The sequence below is a fragment of the Python bivittatus genome, unplaced genomic scaffold (assembly GCF_059951505.1).
Source record: "Python bivittatus isolate LINGU-HERP-01145 unplaced genomic scaffold, Pbiv_v1 ctg000020_np1212, whole genome shotgun sequence".
NCBI lineage: Eukaryota > Metazoa > Chordata > Lepidosauria > Squamata > Pythonidae > Python > Python bivittatus.
In genome coordinates this window covers 27,437,864-27,454,462 of record NW_028277030.1, presented here as the reverse complement: position 1 = coordinate 27,454,462, position 16,599 = coordinate 27,437,864, and the positions used below count along the sequence as shown (strand labels likewise).

General features: G+C 34.9%; 1 protein-coding gene across 1 annotated transcript in view; it reads right to left on the bottom strand.

Moving 5' to 3' along the window:
- MBOAT2 (membrane bound glycerophospholipid O-acyltransferase 2) overlaps positions 1–16,599 on the bottom strand; it is a 94,950-nt gene that overhangs the window by 17,411 nt on the left and 60,940 nt on the right. Inside the window, exons 4-8 of the mRNA XM_007430886.3 lie at positions 14,348–14,443; positions 12,621–12,676; positions 10,298–10,352; positions 9,384–9,567; positions 425–617 (exon numbers count right to left, since the gene is read on the bottom strand). Coding sequence (XP_007430948.1) covers positions 425–617; positions 9,384–9,567; positions 10,298–10,352; positions 12,621–12,676; positions 14,348–14,443 — 584 coding nt within the window. The remainder of the gene's footprint in view (positions 1–424; positions 618–9,383; positions 9,568–10,297; positions 10,353–12,620; positions 12,677–14,347; positions 14,444–16,599) is intronic.

Here is a 16,599-nt window from a genome sequence, read left to right as displayed (position 1 = left end):
TTGGAGTAAATTTAAACAAAGCAAATCCAACTTTAAAAAAAAGTTAACAATTAATTATTGGGTTTATACCTGGATTAAAATGGAAATCATCATCTCAATTGAAGGCCCCCCCAATAGAATCAAAATAAAGCAAGAATGATATTGTGTATCATTAGCAATCTTTTCTAAGGTATTCTGCTTAACTACCACAGTACATAGATGACAGATAACACTTTTATGTTTAAATCTGAGTTATAGCTGATAACACATAATAGAACAGTTTATTTGCTGTTTAACAAACTCAGCTTCAAAAAGAATTCCTCTGAACATAGTTCTTCCTTGCCCCACAGGGGGGCACTATATTAAACATATTCTTTAAGCATTATATTGTAGAACTTGTAGAGGAACATGCTCCCTTCCCTTCCCTTCCCCCCAAACAACTTACCCAAAGTCCATGCAAAATAATACTTCGGCCTGGCAGCCATTAGTGACAGGTGTAGGTAGATAATCTTTGTAGGAAATGACGCTGTTGCTCTGAAATGGTCATCAATGTTGTATTCTACAGGAAAAGTTTTGCTAACAGTCATATGAAATAATAAGGATAGTCCACACACTACAAGTTTCTGCGCCACAGCTATCTGAAACATTCAAGATATAAGACATTGTGAGCATCTTTCATACATAAATCTTTTAAACAGAATTATTTATAATTTGTTTCATATATGAAGTGTATTGCTCTTGCATGCTTAAAATAAAATAGGCTTTAAACCCTATCTTTCCAATACCAAATTAAAACTGGGGGCAAACTGGCTAAAATGAAAAGAACTCCTATTTAACTTGCAACAGTGTCAAAGGAAAGAAAATAGGAGAAACATCAGAATCTATGGCCTGATCCTTTCCATGTACATGGCACTCAACTATGTGCTAACAGAAATAATACGGCTTCCTTAGCTCTCTTCTGGATAAGCATGTATCTAGAAACTGGCCAATCAAGAAGCAGGAAATAAATGTAATCTTCTGTGTCGCAACTGCCATGATTAATGTTGTTTTTTGGGGCTTTGGGGGGTTTTCTAGTCTTAATGCAGGAGCCTCTGTTTTTAAAGGCCATTTTGGGCTTATTGTATCTAGGGATGCATAAAACTCACCTATTAGGGAATGGGGCATTGTGTTCTTGACTTGGCTAGTTTTGCACTTCAACCTTTTACGAGGCTACCTGATATCTTTAAAAAAAACTTCTATTTCAGTTCTGAGCTGCTCATGGGATACAGAAAATATTTTATAGCCCATTATATATCAGCAATAGATAATAATTATTTTAGCACATTTAATTTGGAACTATGTGACCATATATTAGCTTTCAATAAATATAACCACAGAATAAAATTTTAAAAACCCAAATGTGACCTATGGCTATATCAATCTGTATGATGTGCAACTTGTTAAATGTAATCGTTCTTTAAAAAAAATAAATAATTAGAGTTTCTTACAACCGAATGTAAGTATGCTAAAACTACAACTTTCACTCCAATCTCCAGGTGATGATGTGTAGCTTTCTGGAATTTTATTAGCACTCTGATGCTGGTTCTTTATTTTATTTTTTTTAACGGAACCACTTGCTACACAAATTCTTTTTGTTATTGTGGTTGCTATTTCTGCATGCCTATGTATGTTGTGATTTGGTTAACTACATGGTTTTACCTCCTTGTCCTGTGCAAACAACATGATGCAAATTTATGCAGTCTTCTCAGAAATTAATCTCAATGCCTTAGTCTGATTTAATGCTAAATATGTACACATCAAATTGCAATCTCAGTGTGTTTTAATTAGCAGCTTGTCATATTCTCTGAGACTCTATGTACTTGACATGTATTAAGAAAAGTTTATGCAGCTTGGCCATGTAACCGTGCAGAAGACAATTTAAGGAAAAAACAAAAAACAACAAATCCCAAGGGGGGAAAAAAAGCAAAACCTGAAAACGGTATTTACTGAAATAATGAGAATCCTTATAACAGTCTAAGAAGCCAGATAAACTTCAGTAGACAGCCTTTTTCAGAGGCACAAGAAATAAGGCATGCTTTGGAAAGAAAACCTTAATTCTCTGCCTCTAAAGAAAGTTTTTGTCAAGATGCATTAGGCTAAAGTAGTATAAAGGCTATTGCTTTGTGACAAGGCTAAGGCTTTGCCCTTTCTTTCTTTCTTTCTTTCTTTCTTTCTTTCTTTCTTTCTTTCTTTCTTTCTTTCTTTCTTTTCTTTCTTTCTTTCTTTCTTTCTTTTCTTTCTTTCTCTCTCTCTCTCTCTTTTCTCTCTCTTTTCTCTCTTTTCTCTTCTCTCTTCTCTTTCTCTCTTTAAAATCAATCCACAGATGTCCTTTCTCATTTCCTACATTTGCTTCTTTCAAAATTTCACTCAGTCATAACTTTTGTTTACTATAATATCTAAAGACAAGAGTGTTATAGGAAGACAACAACAAAAAGGCCATCCACCAGTATATCATACCTAAATTTACAAGCCACAGAGGGAAATGAAATAGTATTTTAGAGTTTTAATATATTTAAGCTAAATAGGGTATCAAATACTACTATATGCCTTAGCATTTAAATTCTATGTTTCTAAATTGTTATTTCCCTCCATCCACCCCATTTAAGGTTCAAGTATATGTCAAAACTAGAGGATATTGATCAAAAACATTAGCCTATCTTGTCATTAAGGCTTTCTATTTCTAGTTCAGCAGAATCAGGAATCGCAATGTTTAAACAGAAACAGTTATTAAATTTGCTATTCCTCTTTTACTGGTAAATCCGGCAAAGAAGACAAAAGGTCCAACTGCAAATATTCAAAAGTAATATGTAACTGAAAGGATTTATAAATAGGTAATAAAATTCAACAGTACACATAGAAAGAAATTTTTATTTGTGGGGTTAACAAGTACATTTTGAATAGAAGCTGTTTTCTCAGAGATATGGTTCAAGATTAATTATTGACCCTAGAAAATACTTAAGTTAATTTATGAGAAGTCAAGATTGTGAGCCTTAATTTATGGGACAGTAATTTATGGCAGCAAAAATGCAAGAAGCGTTTTAGACAATTCAATAATGTGATACAATTTTAAAATGAAGCAGGGTTCATGTAGAAGATAAGTTTTATCAGCAGGCTAAACAGAATGTATATCAGTTTATGTATGTTTTGATATGCTTAACAATGAAAAGCAGTTCTATATACATTTCATTTGAAGAAGTTCTTGCCCCTATACAGGGTTAGAACCAATTATCTTTCGCTCAGTTAAAATACTGGATCAGCAAACAGCTCCAAGTAATAACTACAGCAGTACAGGAAGCTAATACAAACACATGTATACAACACTCACACACACAAATTACATTGTTGAATCACTGTGCTAATCCATCTGTTAGAAATTCCAAATTATTTATAGAAAATGTATCATTATATTTAGTATGCCGCATCGTATCATATCATACATAAAATATAAACTTGGTGGTTCTAAAAAGACATTTGCTTCCTGATGGAGAGAATTTAGGAGTCTAACATCATAGAACAATAAAAGATTGTCTACATTGTTTTAATTTCTTTAGGAGCAATTGTTCATAAAAAAAACCCTCTACTTACTGAAGGGAAAACAGATTACTTTTGTAACTCTAATTGCTGTTCCCATGAGAAACTGAGAGCTGACATGTATGTATTTTTTCATTTATTGGATTTACATTCTGCTTCAGAAAAGAGAGCTCTAGATAGGAAAGTTTAACAAGGCTTTCCATGTTACCCTTTTAAAATTTGGGAGAAGTTCACCTTCTGGTAGAATTAACCTGTCCAATTTTCTCATTTTGGTTGGGATCCTGAGAGTTCCCAACCAAAAGATGTGTTTTCCTATGGTGATCCTCATGTTGTAAAATAGCTTTCCTCTGGAAGAAGGACTTGGATCATCTGTAAAAGCTACAGCTGGTACAAAACGTGGCAGCTATACTTCTGGCTAGATACTCCTGACATGTGAGAATAATTCATATTTTGAAGGCGCTGCATTGGCTGCTAGATTTCCAAACCCAATCAAAAGTGCTAGTTATAAAAGTCCTTTAAGGCACCACATTGGGTTGCATTTGCCAGAATTAAATCTGCCTGTCCAGTCTGGTCATTAACAGAGGGTCTGTTGCAAGTGCCTCCTTCTAGTGAGGCACACGAGATGCAGACCAAGTGACACACCTTCTCTGTAGCAACTCCCATCCTATGGGATACTCTTCCTTGAGAGATACGGATGTTCCCAACACCATTGGCATTTCACAAACAAACCAAAAGTTTGTTCCAGCATGCATTTTGTCCTTAGGTTGATCTTATTTATGGGCATCTGTGATTAAGTTTATTTACTGTTTACTGATGCCATTATTTTAATTGTGCTGTGTATTATATTTTCATTTTGACTATCTTGTACCCTACCCAGAGTTGGGGGTGGGGGGAAGGCATTAAATATTGTTAAATAAATAAATCAGGTGCATCTGCAGTTGCCTTCTTTGTTTTCATTTTTAATGCTGAATGTAAGAGGCCCACCCCTTTTTCTTTTCTATGTCAAATACTGTCAACTTTAGGTTAGAAAAATGAAGGTATATACAGTATATTCAGCAATAGGATACAAGAAACCTGATTTTTAGTTCCTACTGAACTCGTCCATATGGCCCTAGGCAAGTAGCTATTTCACTTTTTCTGTAAGTAAGACGAGTAATAGCGATGGTCATGATAATGAATGTATCAAATGCCTTATTTCTAATATACCATTATTTCAATTAGATATGTCAATATTTAATAATAAAATATTTATATGGGAGGTTGTGTTTTATTATCTTGTTTAATGTTTGAAAGTGAATTCATGACTGTGCTAAGATCTAAAGTATTTCCTGACTTCTAATTCATGAACTTCCACTTGTTGTTACCTCCCATCTTAGGCTAAATACATGAAGCAATAACTTTATTATTCATAGTAAAACTGGCCATTTACAATGTAATGTGCCCTCCAGATATGTTGACTACAATTCTTGTAATTCATTGTCCTAGTTTGGGATTATAGGAGTTGTAAGTCCAATAGATCTGGAGGGCACTGACTTCGGGAAGGGTATATTGTACCATGTGGTTTCTGCTTTATAGTATTTTTTCTAGAAATTAGTTAAATGACGTGTTTACATCTGGTGCCTAAAATTTAGCATCTCACTGAAATCAGCTGAAAGATGATAACTGGACCTTAACTCACTGGACCTTAAATCATGGTCTTAATGACTGAATTAATTAAATAATATTTTAAATAAACCATTTCAATACTTGGTTGCCTCTCCAGAAAGTGTAAAATCTTCCAGGTGTAATAAAGTTTGTGGTGCTTGGATTCGCTACATACTGATGATTAAACTCCAAGGGTTCAAGAGCTAAAAATATTTCATTGAAGCCAGAAGCAAAGGGAATTGTTCCACAGGAACTTAGGAATATAAGAATAGCTGAAAGCTTTAAGAAGAAGAAACTTACGAAGATAGACAATAATTTCAGACAGTTGACACCACTTTGAGCACCAACAAATGATAGCTTGTAAAAAGGTATAATAGGAGTGAGATATGAAATAAACCACTTTAAAATGTTGGCTAGGTTCAGTTAACATGCAATTAGCAGATAGACAATGTTATTTTAAACTTGTATCATGCGCCTAACAAAACCAACAGAAGGAGAAGGGGCATTCATTCATTTTATGTTACAGAAATGAAATTCAAAGAAAAAAGGAAGCTTATTAGATTAGGCAGAACACAGTTCTTTTGACTAGAGCTTCGCATTTGCTGATCCTCATGGTGTAAGAATTTTAAACTTAATCTAAAAACGTCTTATTCTTTGTTTTTTAAACCAGTATGAGAATCCAGCAAAAAAAAAAAAAAAAGCCTATTTTAAACAGGCATTTCAGCAATACAAAGCAGAAGTGAAACATTTATATAACAAGGCTAATTGAAACTGCAACTTGCAAAGAGAAAATGCAGAAAATCAAGAATTGCACCATTCAAATTGTTTCCCCAAAGCACATAATACACATAATACGCTATGAAAGACAGCCAGGTTTCTCTTAACACCAATTGGGATATGTAAAGTGTCAAGAGCATACACAGTTTTGTTTAATGTCAGAAAGCTAATGCAGCATAAACAACAAAATATGTTGAGCAGGTAAGCAGTACAATGAAAAAAACTTACCTGTCCTGAGTAATTAAATACATTCTGGAGGTAGTGTTATTTATAGATCCTCATTTACAGACCTTGTGCTTATTTATACTTCAGAACTAACAAGTCTTATAGAGAGGAAGTAAACATCAACCATTCATCAATGTGTGTTTATGTTAGGAATAAAAAACAATTTCTAACTTTGAAGTCAGAACTGGAAATGAACTTCTAAAATTCCTAGAGTTTTTTGGCTACTATGAGTGGAGGCTGGTATTTGCCAGTAAGTAAAACCATTACTTTGTATCATCATCTCCACTCTTAATAAGGTTTACTAAGACAAAACAAGCAGGAAAACAGCCAACCAATCTGTTTGTATATGTGCTGCAGAAAAGGTGAAAATAGAATCATAATGTCATTAAACGATAGCGAACAGTCACGTGCAGAAACTCTGCTTTTAGCAGCTGATATGCACCAGCTTATAATGACATTTTGTGGCTCAACGTCTATGGGATGTATCAGTTACATCAGTTTGGGAGATCATTCTTTTTTTATTGTTGTTGCTGTTGTTGTTAAATTTTAAAACCTATCTCTGTTGGGAAAGATGCAAACTTTCCCAGGGGAAGAAGGGAGGAGGGAAGGATATCTTTCTGCCCCAAGCAATCAAGATCAACCAAATAGGGAGAGAACTGCAAGCCAAAAAAGTACTTTAAAAAAAATGCTTTATCAGAAAATTCTTTGAAAGTATAAAGAAAAATAGAATCCTATGAAATCAAACATGAAAATCCCAACTAAACTTTAATAAAACAGCTATAAAGAGGCCATCTTATTAAAACAACCTGCAGAAAGACAACATCCAAAACTTTTTGGCTTTTATTGTTTTAATCTATCATTATTTTGCATCAATATTTTAAATTCTATTAGCCACCCAGTCATGTTTATGAGTTGGGTGGCCATATAAATTGATTAAAATAAAATAAACAAATTAGTGCTTCAGTTCTATGTAATTCTGTGCATCCTTATTGGGAATAACTGCACTGATCATACAGTCAGGAGTTATTTCTGAGTAAATATGACTGCTTTAGAGCATGTAAACTGCAACTTTTGAAAAAAAAAGTGAATTTCCTTTATCATTCAAGTCAAGTACCAGAAGATGTATGCACAGACTAATCAGTTACCGCTAATTATACTAAAATATACTGTTATCTGCTTCAAAATACCAATTAGTTCTAATTGTAATACTTGGATATATTATAAATAAATCACCTTTTTTCAGTCTTTTCTTACTCAAAATATAACACAAAATTTTGTGGCTTCACAGGGAGCATTCTGGTTAACCAACCTGTAGATGCACAAACTTTTTACTAAACACTTAAGTGATAATATATATGCCAAAAAGAGTTTGTTATTTTTATGCCACAAGAACCTTAACATGGATCTAGGTTTTCTTTTAATCTGATGCAAAATAACATGTGTATTTGATTTCCAATGAAATCCAAACTAAGAATGCGATTTTATGTACATTATTAGAGAGCAAGCCTTATGAAAGATAATGATGCTTGCTTTCAAATACTGTAAATACATGATAGCTCTCGGAGACTGAGAATGCAAAGTAGAATTGTAATTATTTTCTTTCATTAAAAAAATACATTGCAACATATCTCATTTAGTATTTTTTTAAAAATTATAAGTAATTGTTAAAATAAAGTGTTTTCTTAAAGAGCCAGAGACTGGGTTGGATCTAGTCATTACAAGGGCTTGTAACACAACACAGAAAAAAAAAATTTAAACTGTCACATGGGTAAAACTTAATGCCTTGGGCACAAGTCCCAGAATTGTAGGATTACAGGTTTCAAGACATTACAAACAACATGTATTTCCCCACATTCATATTTGCATATCCACATGCATGAAACTCTTGTTTAAAATGAAATGTTGCTATATGAAATTGCTTTTAATTAATTTTTGGTCTTTGTAAAAACATATTTTGTTTAATGTAATAGACAGATATTCAGTGTTATGGTTAGTTATTTGTTCTATACAATGATTGTATACTTCAGCTTAAAGCAGTGACATAGAAGTGCACCTAATAAGGCCTGTAACCAATGCAAACCTTACAGTGTATGAGGAAGTGTTTACAATAGCTAACTGCAGAAAGTTTAGCGGTTTGTGGTTCTGAAAATTAATATAACTGGCAGTTATAATGACAAGCAATTACTAAATTTGTGTTTTCATGTCACTGTAAAATAACTTCTCTTCAGCCTTGACTAAAGAATAAGGGAAGGGGAATCCCCTGATGTTGCCTGAGGTTACTATCCAAAGTACGCGGCCAACAGAAAATAAATAGGCTAGACATAGCATTCAGAAATGGCCAAAGGTAGGTTGAAAAGGACCTGAGAGAAGAAAGAAGAAGGGGCAGAGCTGAAAAGCATATCCATGTGGACTAGAGAAGAAGTCGCACAGCATTAGGAGAACCTCAAAAGGAAAAAAAAAACAAAGAGAGAAGCTGATGAGAGGATGCTTAAATCATGCTCTTGTAAGGAAGCATCCAAGGCTAAACCCGGAGTCTTCAGCATTGCTTTTCTGATTGAGGGGAAAGCCTCTTTTCAGAGAGAAATCCTGATCGAAAGTGAGTACCCGTCAAGGCAAAGGAGAAGCAGAGCAAAGTTGAGCAGACTTCAGCTAAGAAAAGCAAGTCTAATTTATACATGCTGATATTTATATCAGGTATAAATAAGCAAGACATCTATAGTTTATATTTTATATCAAAATGTAATTTCTAAATTAAACTCTGTAATAAAAGTAGTTCTTGTTTCAAAATTAAGTTACAGATTGATGTGATGTCTAAGATATATTAGCAAGACTACCGGAAAGGAAAAGCCTACCAAATTAAGGCAATGCTTATTGTATGGAATTTAAATAGCAGCAAAAGTTAGAGAAATAAAAAAGTTACATTGATTTTATATTGATAGTTTTGATGGCAGTACGTGGGATGACATAAACACAAATCCCAAGCTTTCCACAGCCCACAAGGTCCAGAAGTAAGTATCTATGGAGAATATTGACCTTTAGATCAATATTTGGTTATTGAAGAGAGAACTATACCATTTATGAAAATGGTTCAGAAACAGCTTGAGAGTTATGCCTGTGAAAAATGCAGAACGCAAACCAGACTTCCCATGCAATCACAACAGCAGCACTGCAATAACAATAGATCTTACATTTGGAGAGGGATCTGTTTGTTCATATTTTATTTCTTCTTTCCCATTTGCTTCAGACTGTGTCAATTGGTATGATCTGCCTTCAATGAAAGTAATATAGTCTTTATAAGAGCATAATGGGCCTGCCAGGATACCCATGAAATTACAGTTGTAACTTAAATATTCCAGTAGACTTGGCATGCGTCTGTAATTCAAAGACAGGTGAGATTTTATTTCTATTTTGGTAACAAGAACTCCACTACAAAATAATATTAATACCATACAGTGTTTGTTTGTAGCTGAAACTGTCTAGCTGACAGTAAATTTCATTTTTAACCACAGTCAAGAGATAGAGAAAAGAGCTGGGATTCAAAACTAGTTGACTAGTTGTTTATTAAGAATCCTGTACTTGTCAAAAGATTGAGCAGGAAAGGAAAACATATGGCCCTAATAAAGGTTGCTGAACTAAACAATCTCACTCAGTCTGGCCAATGATAGTTATGGTTCACCATATATGGAGGGCCACAAGTTTTCCTCCCTGGCCAAAAGTATAATATGCACAGTATGTTACGGGATTCATTAAGGGATCTGATTTCCAGGAAGTGAGACTAATTCAGCAGCATGTTACTAGAAATTTACTTCAATAAAACAGGGACATGGAAGTCACCACCCAACAATAAATTATAAACTGATCTTCCTTCAGTGATAATAGCACACTATATTTAAAATAATTGATTTGATTTGCATTTATGCTGCTTTATTTATTTATTTAGGCCCAAAACCTTATGATGGCTTTCTTCATATTATTGTAAGAAGATGGCAAGCACTCAAATGCATGGAGCCCGTGTATTTCTAACTCCTGCAAAGCTGCTAAAAGGCTGACTGACAGATGGAATCTGAGACAGCAGTGGACACCAAAATATAGAAAAGCTTACCTCACAGCTAAGCATCGCTGTGACGGCGACAGTTCTTCCTCCTTTCGGAACATTCCTGTTCATGGGCAAGAAACGAAAGTGTAATATGCTGGGCTCCTGCAAGAACTGCAGCAACATTTGAGCTTGGGCAGTTCTTTTTTTTCCAATGTAGTCATGAAAAGAAGTAATTGCAATCGGATGCTAAACAACAGAGCAACTGATTCTAGCAGAGATTTGACAATATGCTTTGCCAACATTCTGATCCTCTTTGTGGTAAGCTAGGAGGGTATAGATTTGGACAGAGTTACCAGTTCAGAATCCCTAATCAGATTATTACATCAAGATGATTTCGATGATTCAGAAATTTGATTCAATTCAGGGAAAAAAGGCCATTCTGTGTATGTGCAGAAGCCACCGAATCATCAGACTATTTTCTTCAAGGACTAATGCTGTTTAATTAAAAGATTGCCATTATTCCTCGTTTTCATGTTCAGTTCAAGCAAGCTAATTAAAACATGCCGTGGCTACAGACCATAGCTAAGACTCAGTCTTAACCATGATTGCTTCCATAATCTGTCGTAGATGACAAGCTAGGCCAAATCAAAATATGGTTTAGCATACCATGCAAAAGTGCTATTTCTTGTACCTTTGGATCAGAAAGACTATGATTTAATCTTAAATGATTAACTGAAAACAATGTCAAACTCCTAGTTTACATTGCTGTCTCACTTCAATGCATCATACATAATTTTAAACAGGTTGTTGTTGTTGTTCAGTCGTTAAGTCGTGTCCGACTCTTCGTGACCCCATGAACCATATTGCGCCAGGCCTTCCTGTCCTTCACTGCCTCCCTGAGTTTGCTCAGTTTCATGCTCATTGCTTCAGTGATGCTGTCTAACCATCTCATCCTCTGCCGTCCTCTTCTCCTTTTGCCTTCAATCTTTCCCAGCATCAGGGTCTTTTCCAAAGACTCCTCTCTTCGCATTAGGTGACCAAAGTATCTAAGCTTGAGCTTCATTATCAGTCCTTCCAATGAGCAATCAGGGTTGATTTCCTTTAAGATTGACTGGTTTGACCTCCTAGCAGTCCAGGGGACTCTTAAGAGTCTTCTCCAGCTGAAACACTAAACTGAGATGGATCTAAAACAGAGTGAGTAGGGTCACTATATATGGCTGCATATATTCAGATGACTACTAGCTGGGAGTAAAGAGACATGAAAAACCCTAACTCTATGCTACTATCTAATGGTTGTCCAGATTTTTGCAGCTCAGATAGTAATATGTAGCCTTAAGTGGCAAGAGACGATACTACTACAGGGCTGTGCAAGACTTAAAAATGATTTGGATGAAATGCTTCAGATTTCACAAGCACAGCACCTTGCTGCTATTCATTTAGGAATCCCAAATTCTTCAGGATTCTGCATGAGCTAAAAAAAAAAATACATCTACTTTAAGAAATTCAATTTCTAATTTAATCTTAATGCAACTTGGATTTTCTTGGGGGAAGTGGCAGCCAAATGCTACACTGGGCAAAGCTTCATCATCACCAAGTTAGCTAAAATTCAGCAGCATGGGGTTGGAAGACTGCACATTGCTGCCTCTGATGTATGTCAGAGAATAAGGGAGGGAGGGAAGACACAAGCATGAGGCCTACAGGGGCCTGCCCCCATAATGCTGAACCATGACTAATGCTATATTCTAATGCAGCCATTATCTCTGTTTATTTACAAATGAAGCCAACTAGGTTTCCTTGTCTAAAAGCATTCTTTTTTTTAGATCTCCAGTTCTCAGAACTAAAGGGCTAATTATAATTTACATTTATTTAGACTCTTAGGTATCTTCATAACTTTACACAATTTTTGCTACTTATCTTTTCAAACTGTGGTTAAATTTTATTTTCATCTACAGTACTTTTGTATTCTTTGGACATTTTAAGATGTAAATTTCCTTGAGTGTTCAATCTGAAAAAAGTTGACTTTATTTATTTATTTATTTATTTAATAAATAAATAAATAATGCCACTATACAATTTACCCATTTAAAAAATTAATAATCATACAAGAAAGCAGGAACTAAATAAAAAGAAATATTTGTTTAATGAAATCATCACAAATATCAGTTTTGTCAATCAGATACTCTTGGCTTTGTAAGCAGGAATATCATCTATTCAACTGATTGAATATCCAGTATATGGATAGAAAATAAAGGGATTTTTCAAGACTGCAAGGTAAAAAGAATAGCTGGCCAGAACATAATGTTCTACCCACAGATTTAAAAAAATTTCTCCTCCCCAATTTGTGTTAAAAATTTAAAGAAGGAAGTCTTTTCTCACCCCCAAATCTTACCATCATGAATTTCGTACGCCAAACTTGTAATTTTCTGTGTAATTATCATCATTGGGCTGTAACAAAGATGGAGAAAGGACAGGAAATTTAGATTTCATTTATAAAATAGTACTTCTCTATGGGAAGATAAGGCTGAATTTCTGACTGTTTTTTAAAAAAATATTTTGCCACTCAGAACTTTTGATTAGTAGACTCAGGCAGAGAGAAACAAAGAAACCAATGGCATTTACACTGACAGGAGATGATATGTTTTTCAGAAGGTTTATAGCCAATCTGCTCAAGAAGTCACAGAGACCGTTCAGAAAATGAGCACATTTCAGCTCACTTGTTTGTCCCTCCATAAAGGAAGAAGCTTCCATTCTTGCTTTGTCACAAAGCATTATTTGATTAACTCAACAGAATGTCAAATGATGTTTCAAATGGGGATATCCTGATTTGAGGACAAAACTCATCACAAATTAAAAATAGAACATTTTAAGCTCTTTCCTTCAGGCACAAAAAGGAGAGGAGAAAGACAGCATGCACAAGCTTGAATTTCAGACATGCTTGCTCTCATTATGTAAGCATTCAGCTACATGCATATGCACAATTCCCTTTTATACATATCTTAGATTTGAAATCTAAAGAATTTAGCCAAATTTGTTAACCAAATTTTGTTTAAAATGCATTCCCAAAATAACAAAATGACAAACAGGAATAACACATTATCATTAACCAGAGAGAGAGGTAATAGGAAAAAAAAATTGTCCTCTGTAAATAATGGGCCACTGAAATGTAGCATTATTTTGATTGCACATACATTTCCTCCATAAGTATTAGAATATAATCAACCTTGAAAAATTTAACTTAACCAGTCTGCAGGGAGTGATGCTTCTCCTGCATCACACAGAAGATTCTGTTTGCTCCTTTTTAGACACATAAGTCATGGTAACACCAAAGAAAGCAATTTAACAAAAATTCACCAGTACCCCAGAGAATGCTGTTCCCCAATTATATAATTCAAAAGTAAAGAAATGAAGACACATTTTTGCAATATAAATGATTTCTTCTAATGGTAACTTTGGTGGTCCTATTCCAAGAGAATAGTAGGAAAACAAGACCACTCACAGGCAGGTTTTATCATCTTTCATATACTTCCTCAGTACAAAGAATTACATTTGTGAAATTAAAAAACAAAACCAGACCATTAAAAGAAGGACAGGGCAGGGCAGAAAGGAAGCCTCTGTGCCCATGGCTGCCCTGTGCCCTTCCACAGGCCCATACAGGCTTTTAAGTCAAAAGCTCAGATCTTTATGTTTTGCCAGATGCGTAGAAGTACATTTTAATCAGGACAATGGCACAAGTGGCTTGATCTGAATTCCTTCGATCCATCTAGCTGATGCTGGATAAATTTTTTCCCCATAATTATTTTCACAGACATCCTATTTCAGATATAGTTCCATTCTGAACTACAGAGTTATGAAGGAGGTAGACAGAAATTTGTGATCGGGCAGCTTTCAGCCATATACATCTTCCTATGTTAAGTCACATCCTCAAGTTAAATTACTTCATATTCTTCTCTTGCAATAAACAAACAGGTAAATAACTCTAAAATGCATACATTCTGATTTTTTAAAATTCTGAAATTCTCAGACATGTATGACATCTCAAGAAAATTATACTTAATTCAGACTTAACTATATTTAGCTAGAAAAATAATTGTGAGTACAGAAAATAGTTATTCTTACCCAGAAAAATCAGCAGAATATTGTCCATAGTCAAAGATATAGACTCTAGAAATTTGGCACACAGTGAGGTATCCCAAAGCAAAAACAAAACAATATCTGGAAAAGAAAAAAAGCCATTGAATTAGCTCTCACAGAGCCAATAGATACACAAGTCTGAATTGTTTTTCATCTTCAAAGGATAATGTAGTCTGAGATCCCTCTATCACAAGGACAGTATTTTCCCAAAGGTGCACTCACTGTCAACTGGTTCTCATTTCTACTACTTTTATAAAAAAATATTCAGACAATGGTGGTTAAAGACCAGACTCCTCAAGGATATCTCCTCAAAGCCTTTGAAGCACAAGCCAGTCACTGTTTATTTTAAGCCTCCCTATTTAGCCACAACAGGATCTACATTACAATCCTTCTATTTTTAAGCCCATTTTACAACTTTTATGGTCATTTCTTTTAATTAAAGCTGCTTTGCAGAAAAGTGGTATTGCAATGTGAAAACGAATAAGCAAGCCTAGTAACAGCTAAAAGGACGCTTTCACAAATTTTTCGGTATTTTACCACCTATTACAAATTCTGCATACATCTATCATTACTCTACTTTATATTTTAAATATATTATACATACGCTGGATCCAGAAATAAGAAAGCCAAGAGCTCAGCTGGCACCATGAGGCTTTCTCACTACAGCCTGAAAGCTCAGAGGACATTCTGGAATGACATATAATGTGGAAATGGCATCCTGTACAATGGCCCAGTGGCAGTGCAAATCAATACAAGTAAGGGCTCTCTGAATCACCTCTCAATCAGAAGATTTAAGGTCTGGCTGTGGCTGTGCCTGTAAGTCACAGTACTTAAACAGGATTAAACTTCACTGAGTCTCACATCTAAACAAGCATTCAGAGCTGCAGTCTGCATATGTGAAACTTGTATAAATTAATGGTTTTACAGAGATCTTATTAATCGCAGACTCTAAAAAAAACAATCCATATATAAATACTCTCTATCAGCAAATAAAAATGACACATTTTCTCTTTCTTTTTCTGAAATGTGGACAGAGAATCTCAGTTCTGCATTCCAAAAGCATTTATCGACTTTTGTAGCAAACTCTCACATTTGCTGAACAAAGGACAACTTTTTTCATATCCTTTCTTCTCCTGTGAACCTTTAAAGAGCTTTGCGCTAGAATACATGCCTCTTATATTTTATTATAATGCCATAACAACAATTTAGGCTTTGGGGGGTTTTTTTACTGTACAGAAATCAATTGACAAGACATTTTCCACATACACTTCTACATTCTGTCCATATACACCATATCCCTCATCATTTAGTTATGCTGCACTTCCCCAGAGGTATTGCCAGGAATGGGAAACAGACCCACAAATAATTTAATTAAAGTGGAGGGAGCAAAACCCGCATCGACCCCCTATTTCCCTCATCTCAGTAACTAAAAGATTTCTGTTGTAACTGTGTAGGCTCCAAATGCTAACCTTCACAGCTGCCAGCCTAATGCCAGACAGTCAATCCACATCCATGAGTGAGGCTTATGTACAGAATCGGATTTCTCCAGCTCCTTCCTCTGCTAGAGATAGATCGGGTTTTCCTTTTTTAAAGAAAAAAGCAGAGTTGAACTGAGGACAAGCCAGGGCAGAGGCTGGTCAAGAGTGAGCGTTCACCATCTCTTCAGCAGCCTCTGACTGAAGTGGAGTCTCCCTAAATTGCTGTAGAAAGTCTAGTTAAATTAAGCAAAAGAACCATTGTTTTGGAAAAGTGATTGTTTTCTGAAGAGATACAGGTAGTCCCCAGTTTAAGAACAAGTTCCGTTGCCAAGGTCTGTCCTTAAGTCAAATTTGTATGTAAGCTGGAACAGTATTATTGTACAATATTGTATGAGTAGCATTGTGTAATGAACTCGAACCATTGTGTATTTAACTTGAATCACTGTGCATTTAATTCAAATTTTGCTACAGTAGGCTCCGTTCTTAACTAAGGGTCATGCTTAAACCGGGCGTTCTTAACCTAGGGACTACCTGTATATAAAAGTCTAGCTAAGAAACTGTGTTCAGTTTTTTCTTCCATTTTTTCTATGCAGAGCTAAAGTCAAGCGTAATATTCTTATGTCACTGTACAAATTTAGAAAATTGGGTTTTAGTTCAGCTTTGAATCAAACCTAAGGCTGAACTTCAAGAAGGTTCAAATTACAGGTAGTCCTCACATACTGACCACTCATTCAGTGACTGTTCGAAGTTACAATGGTG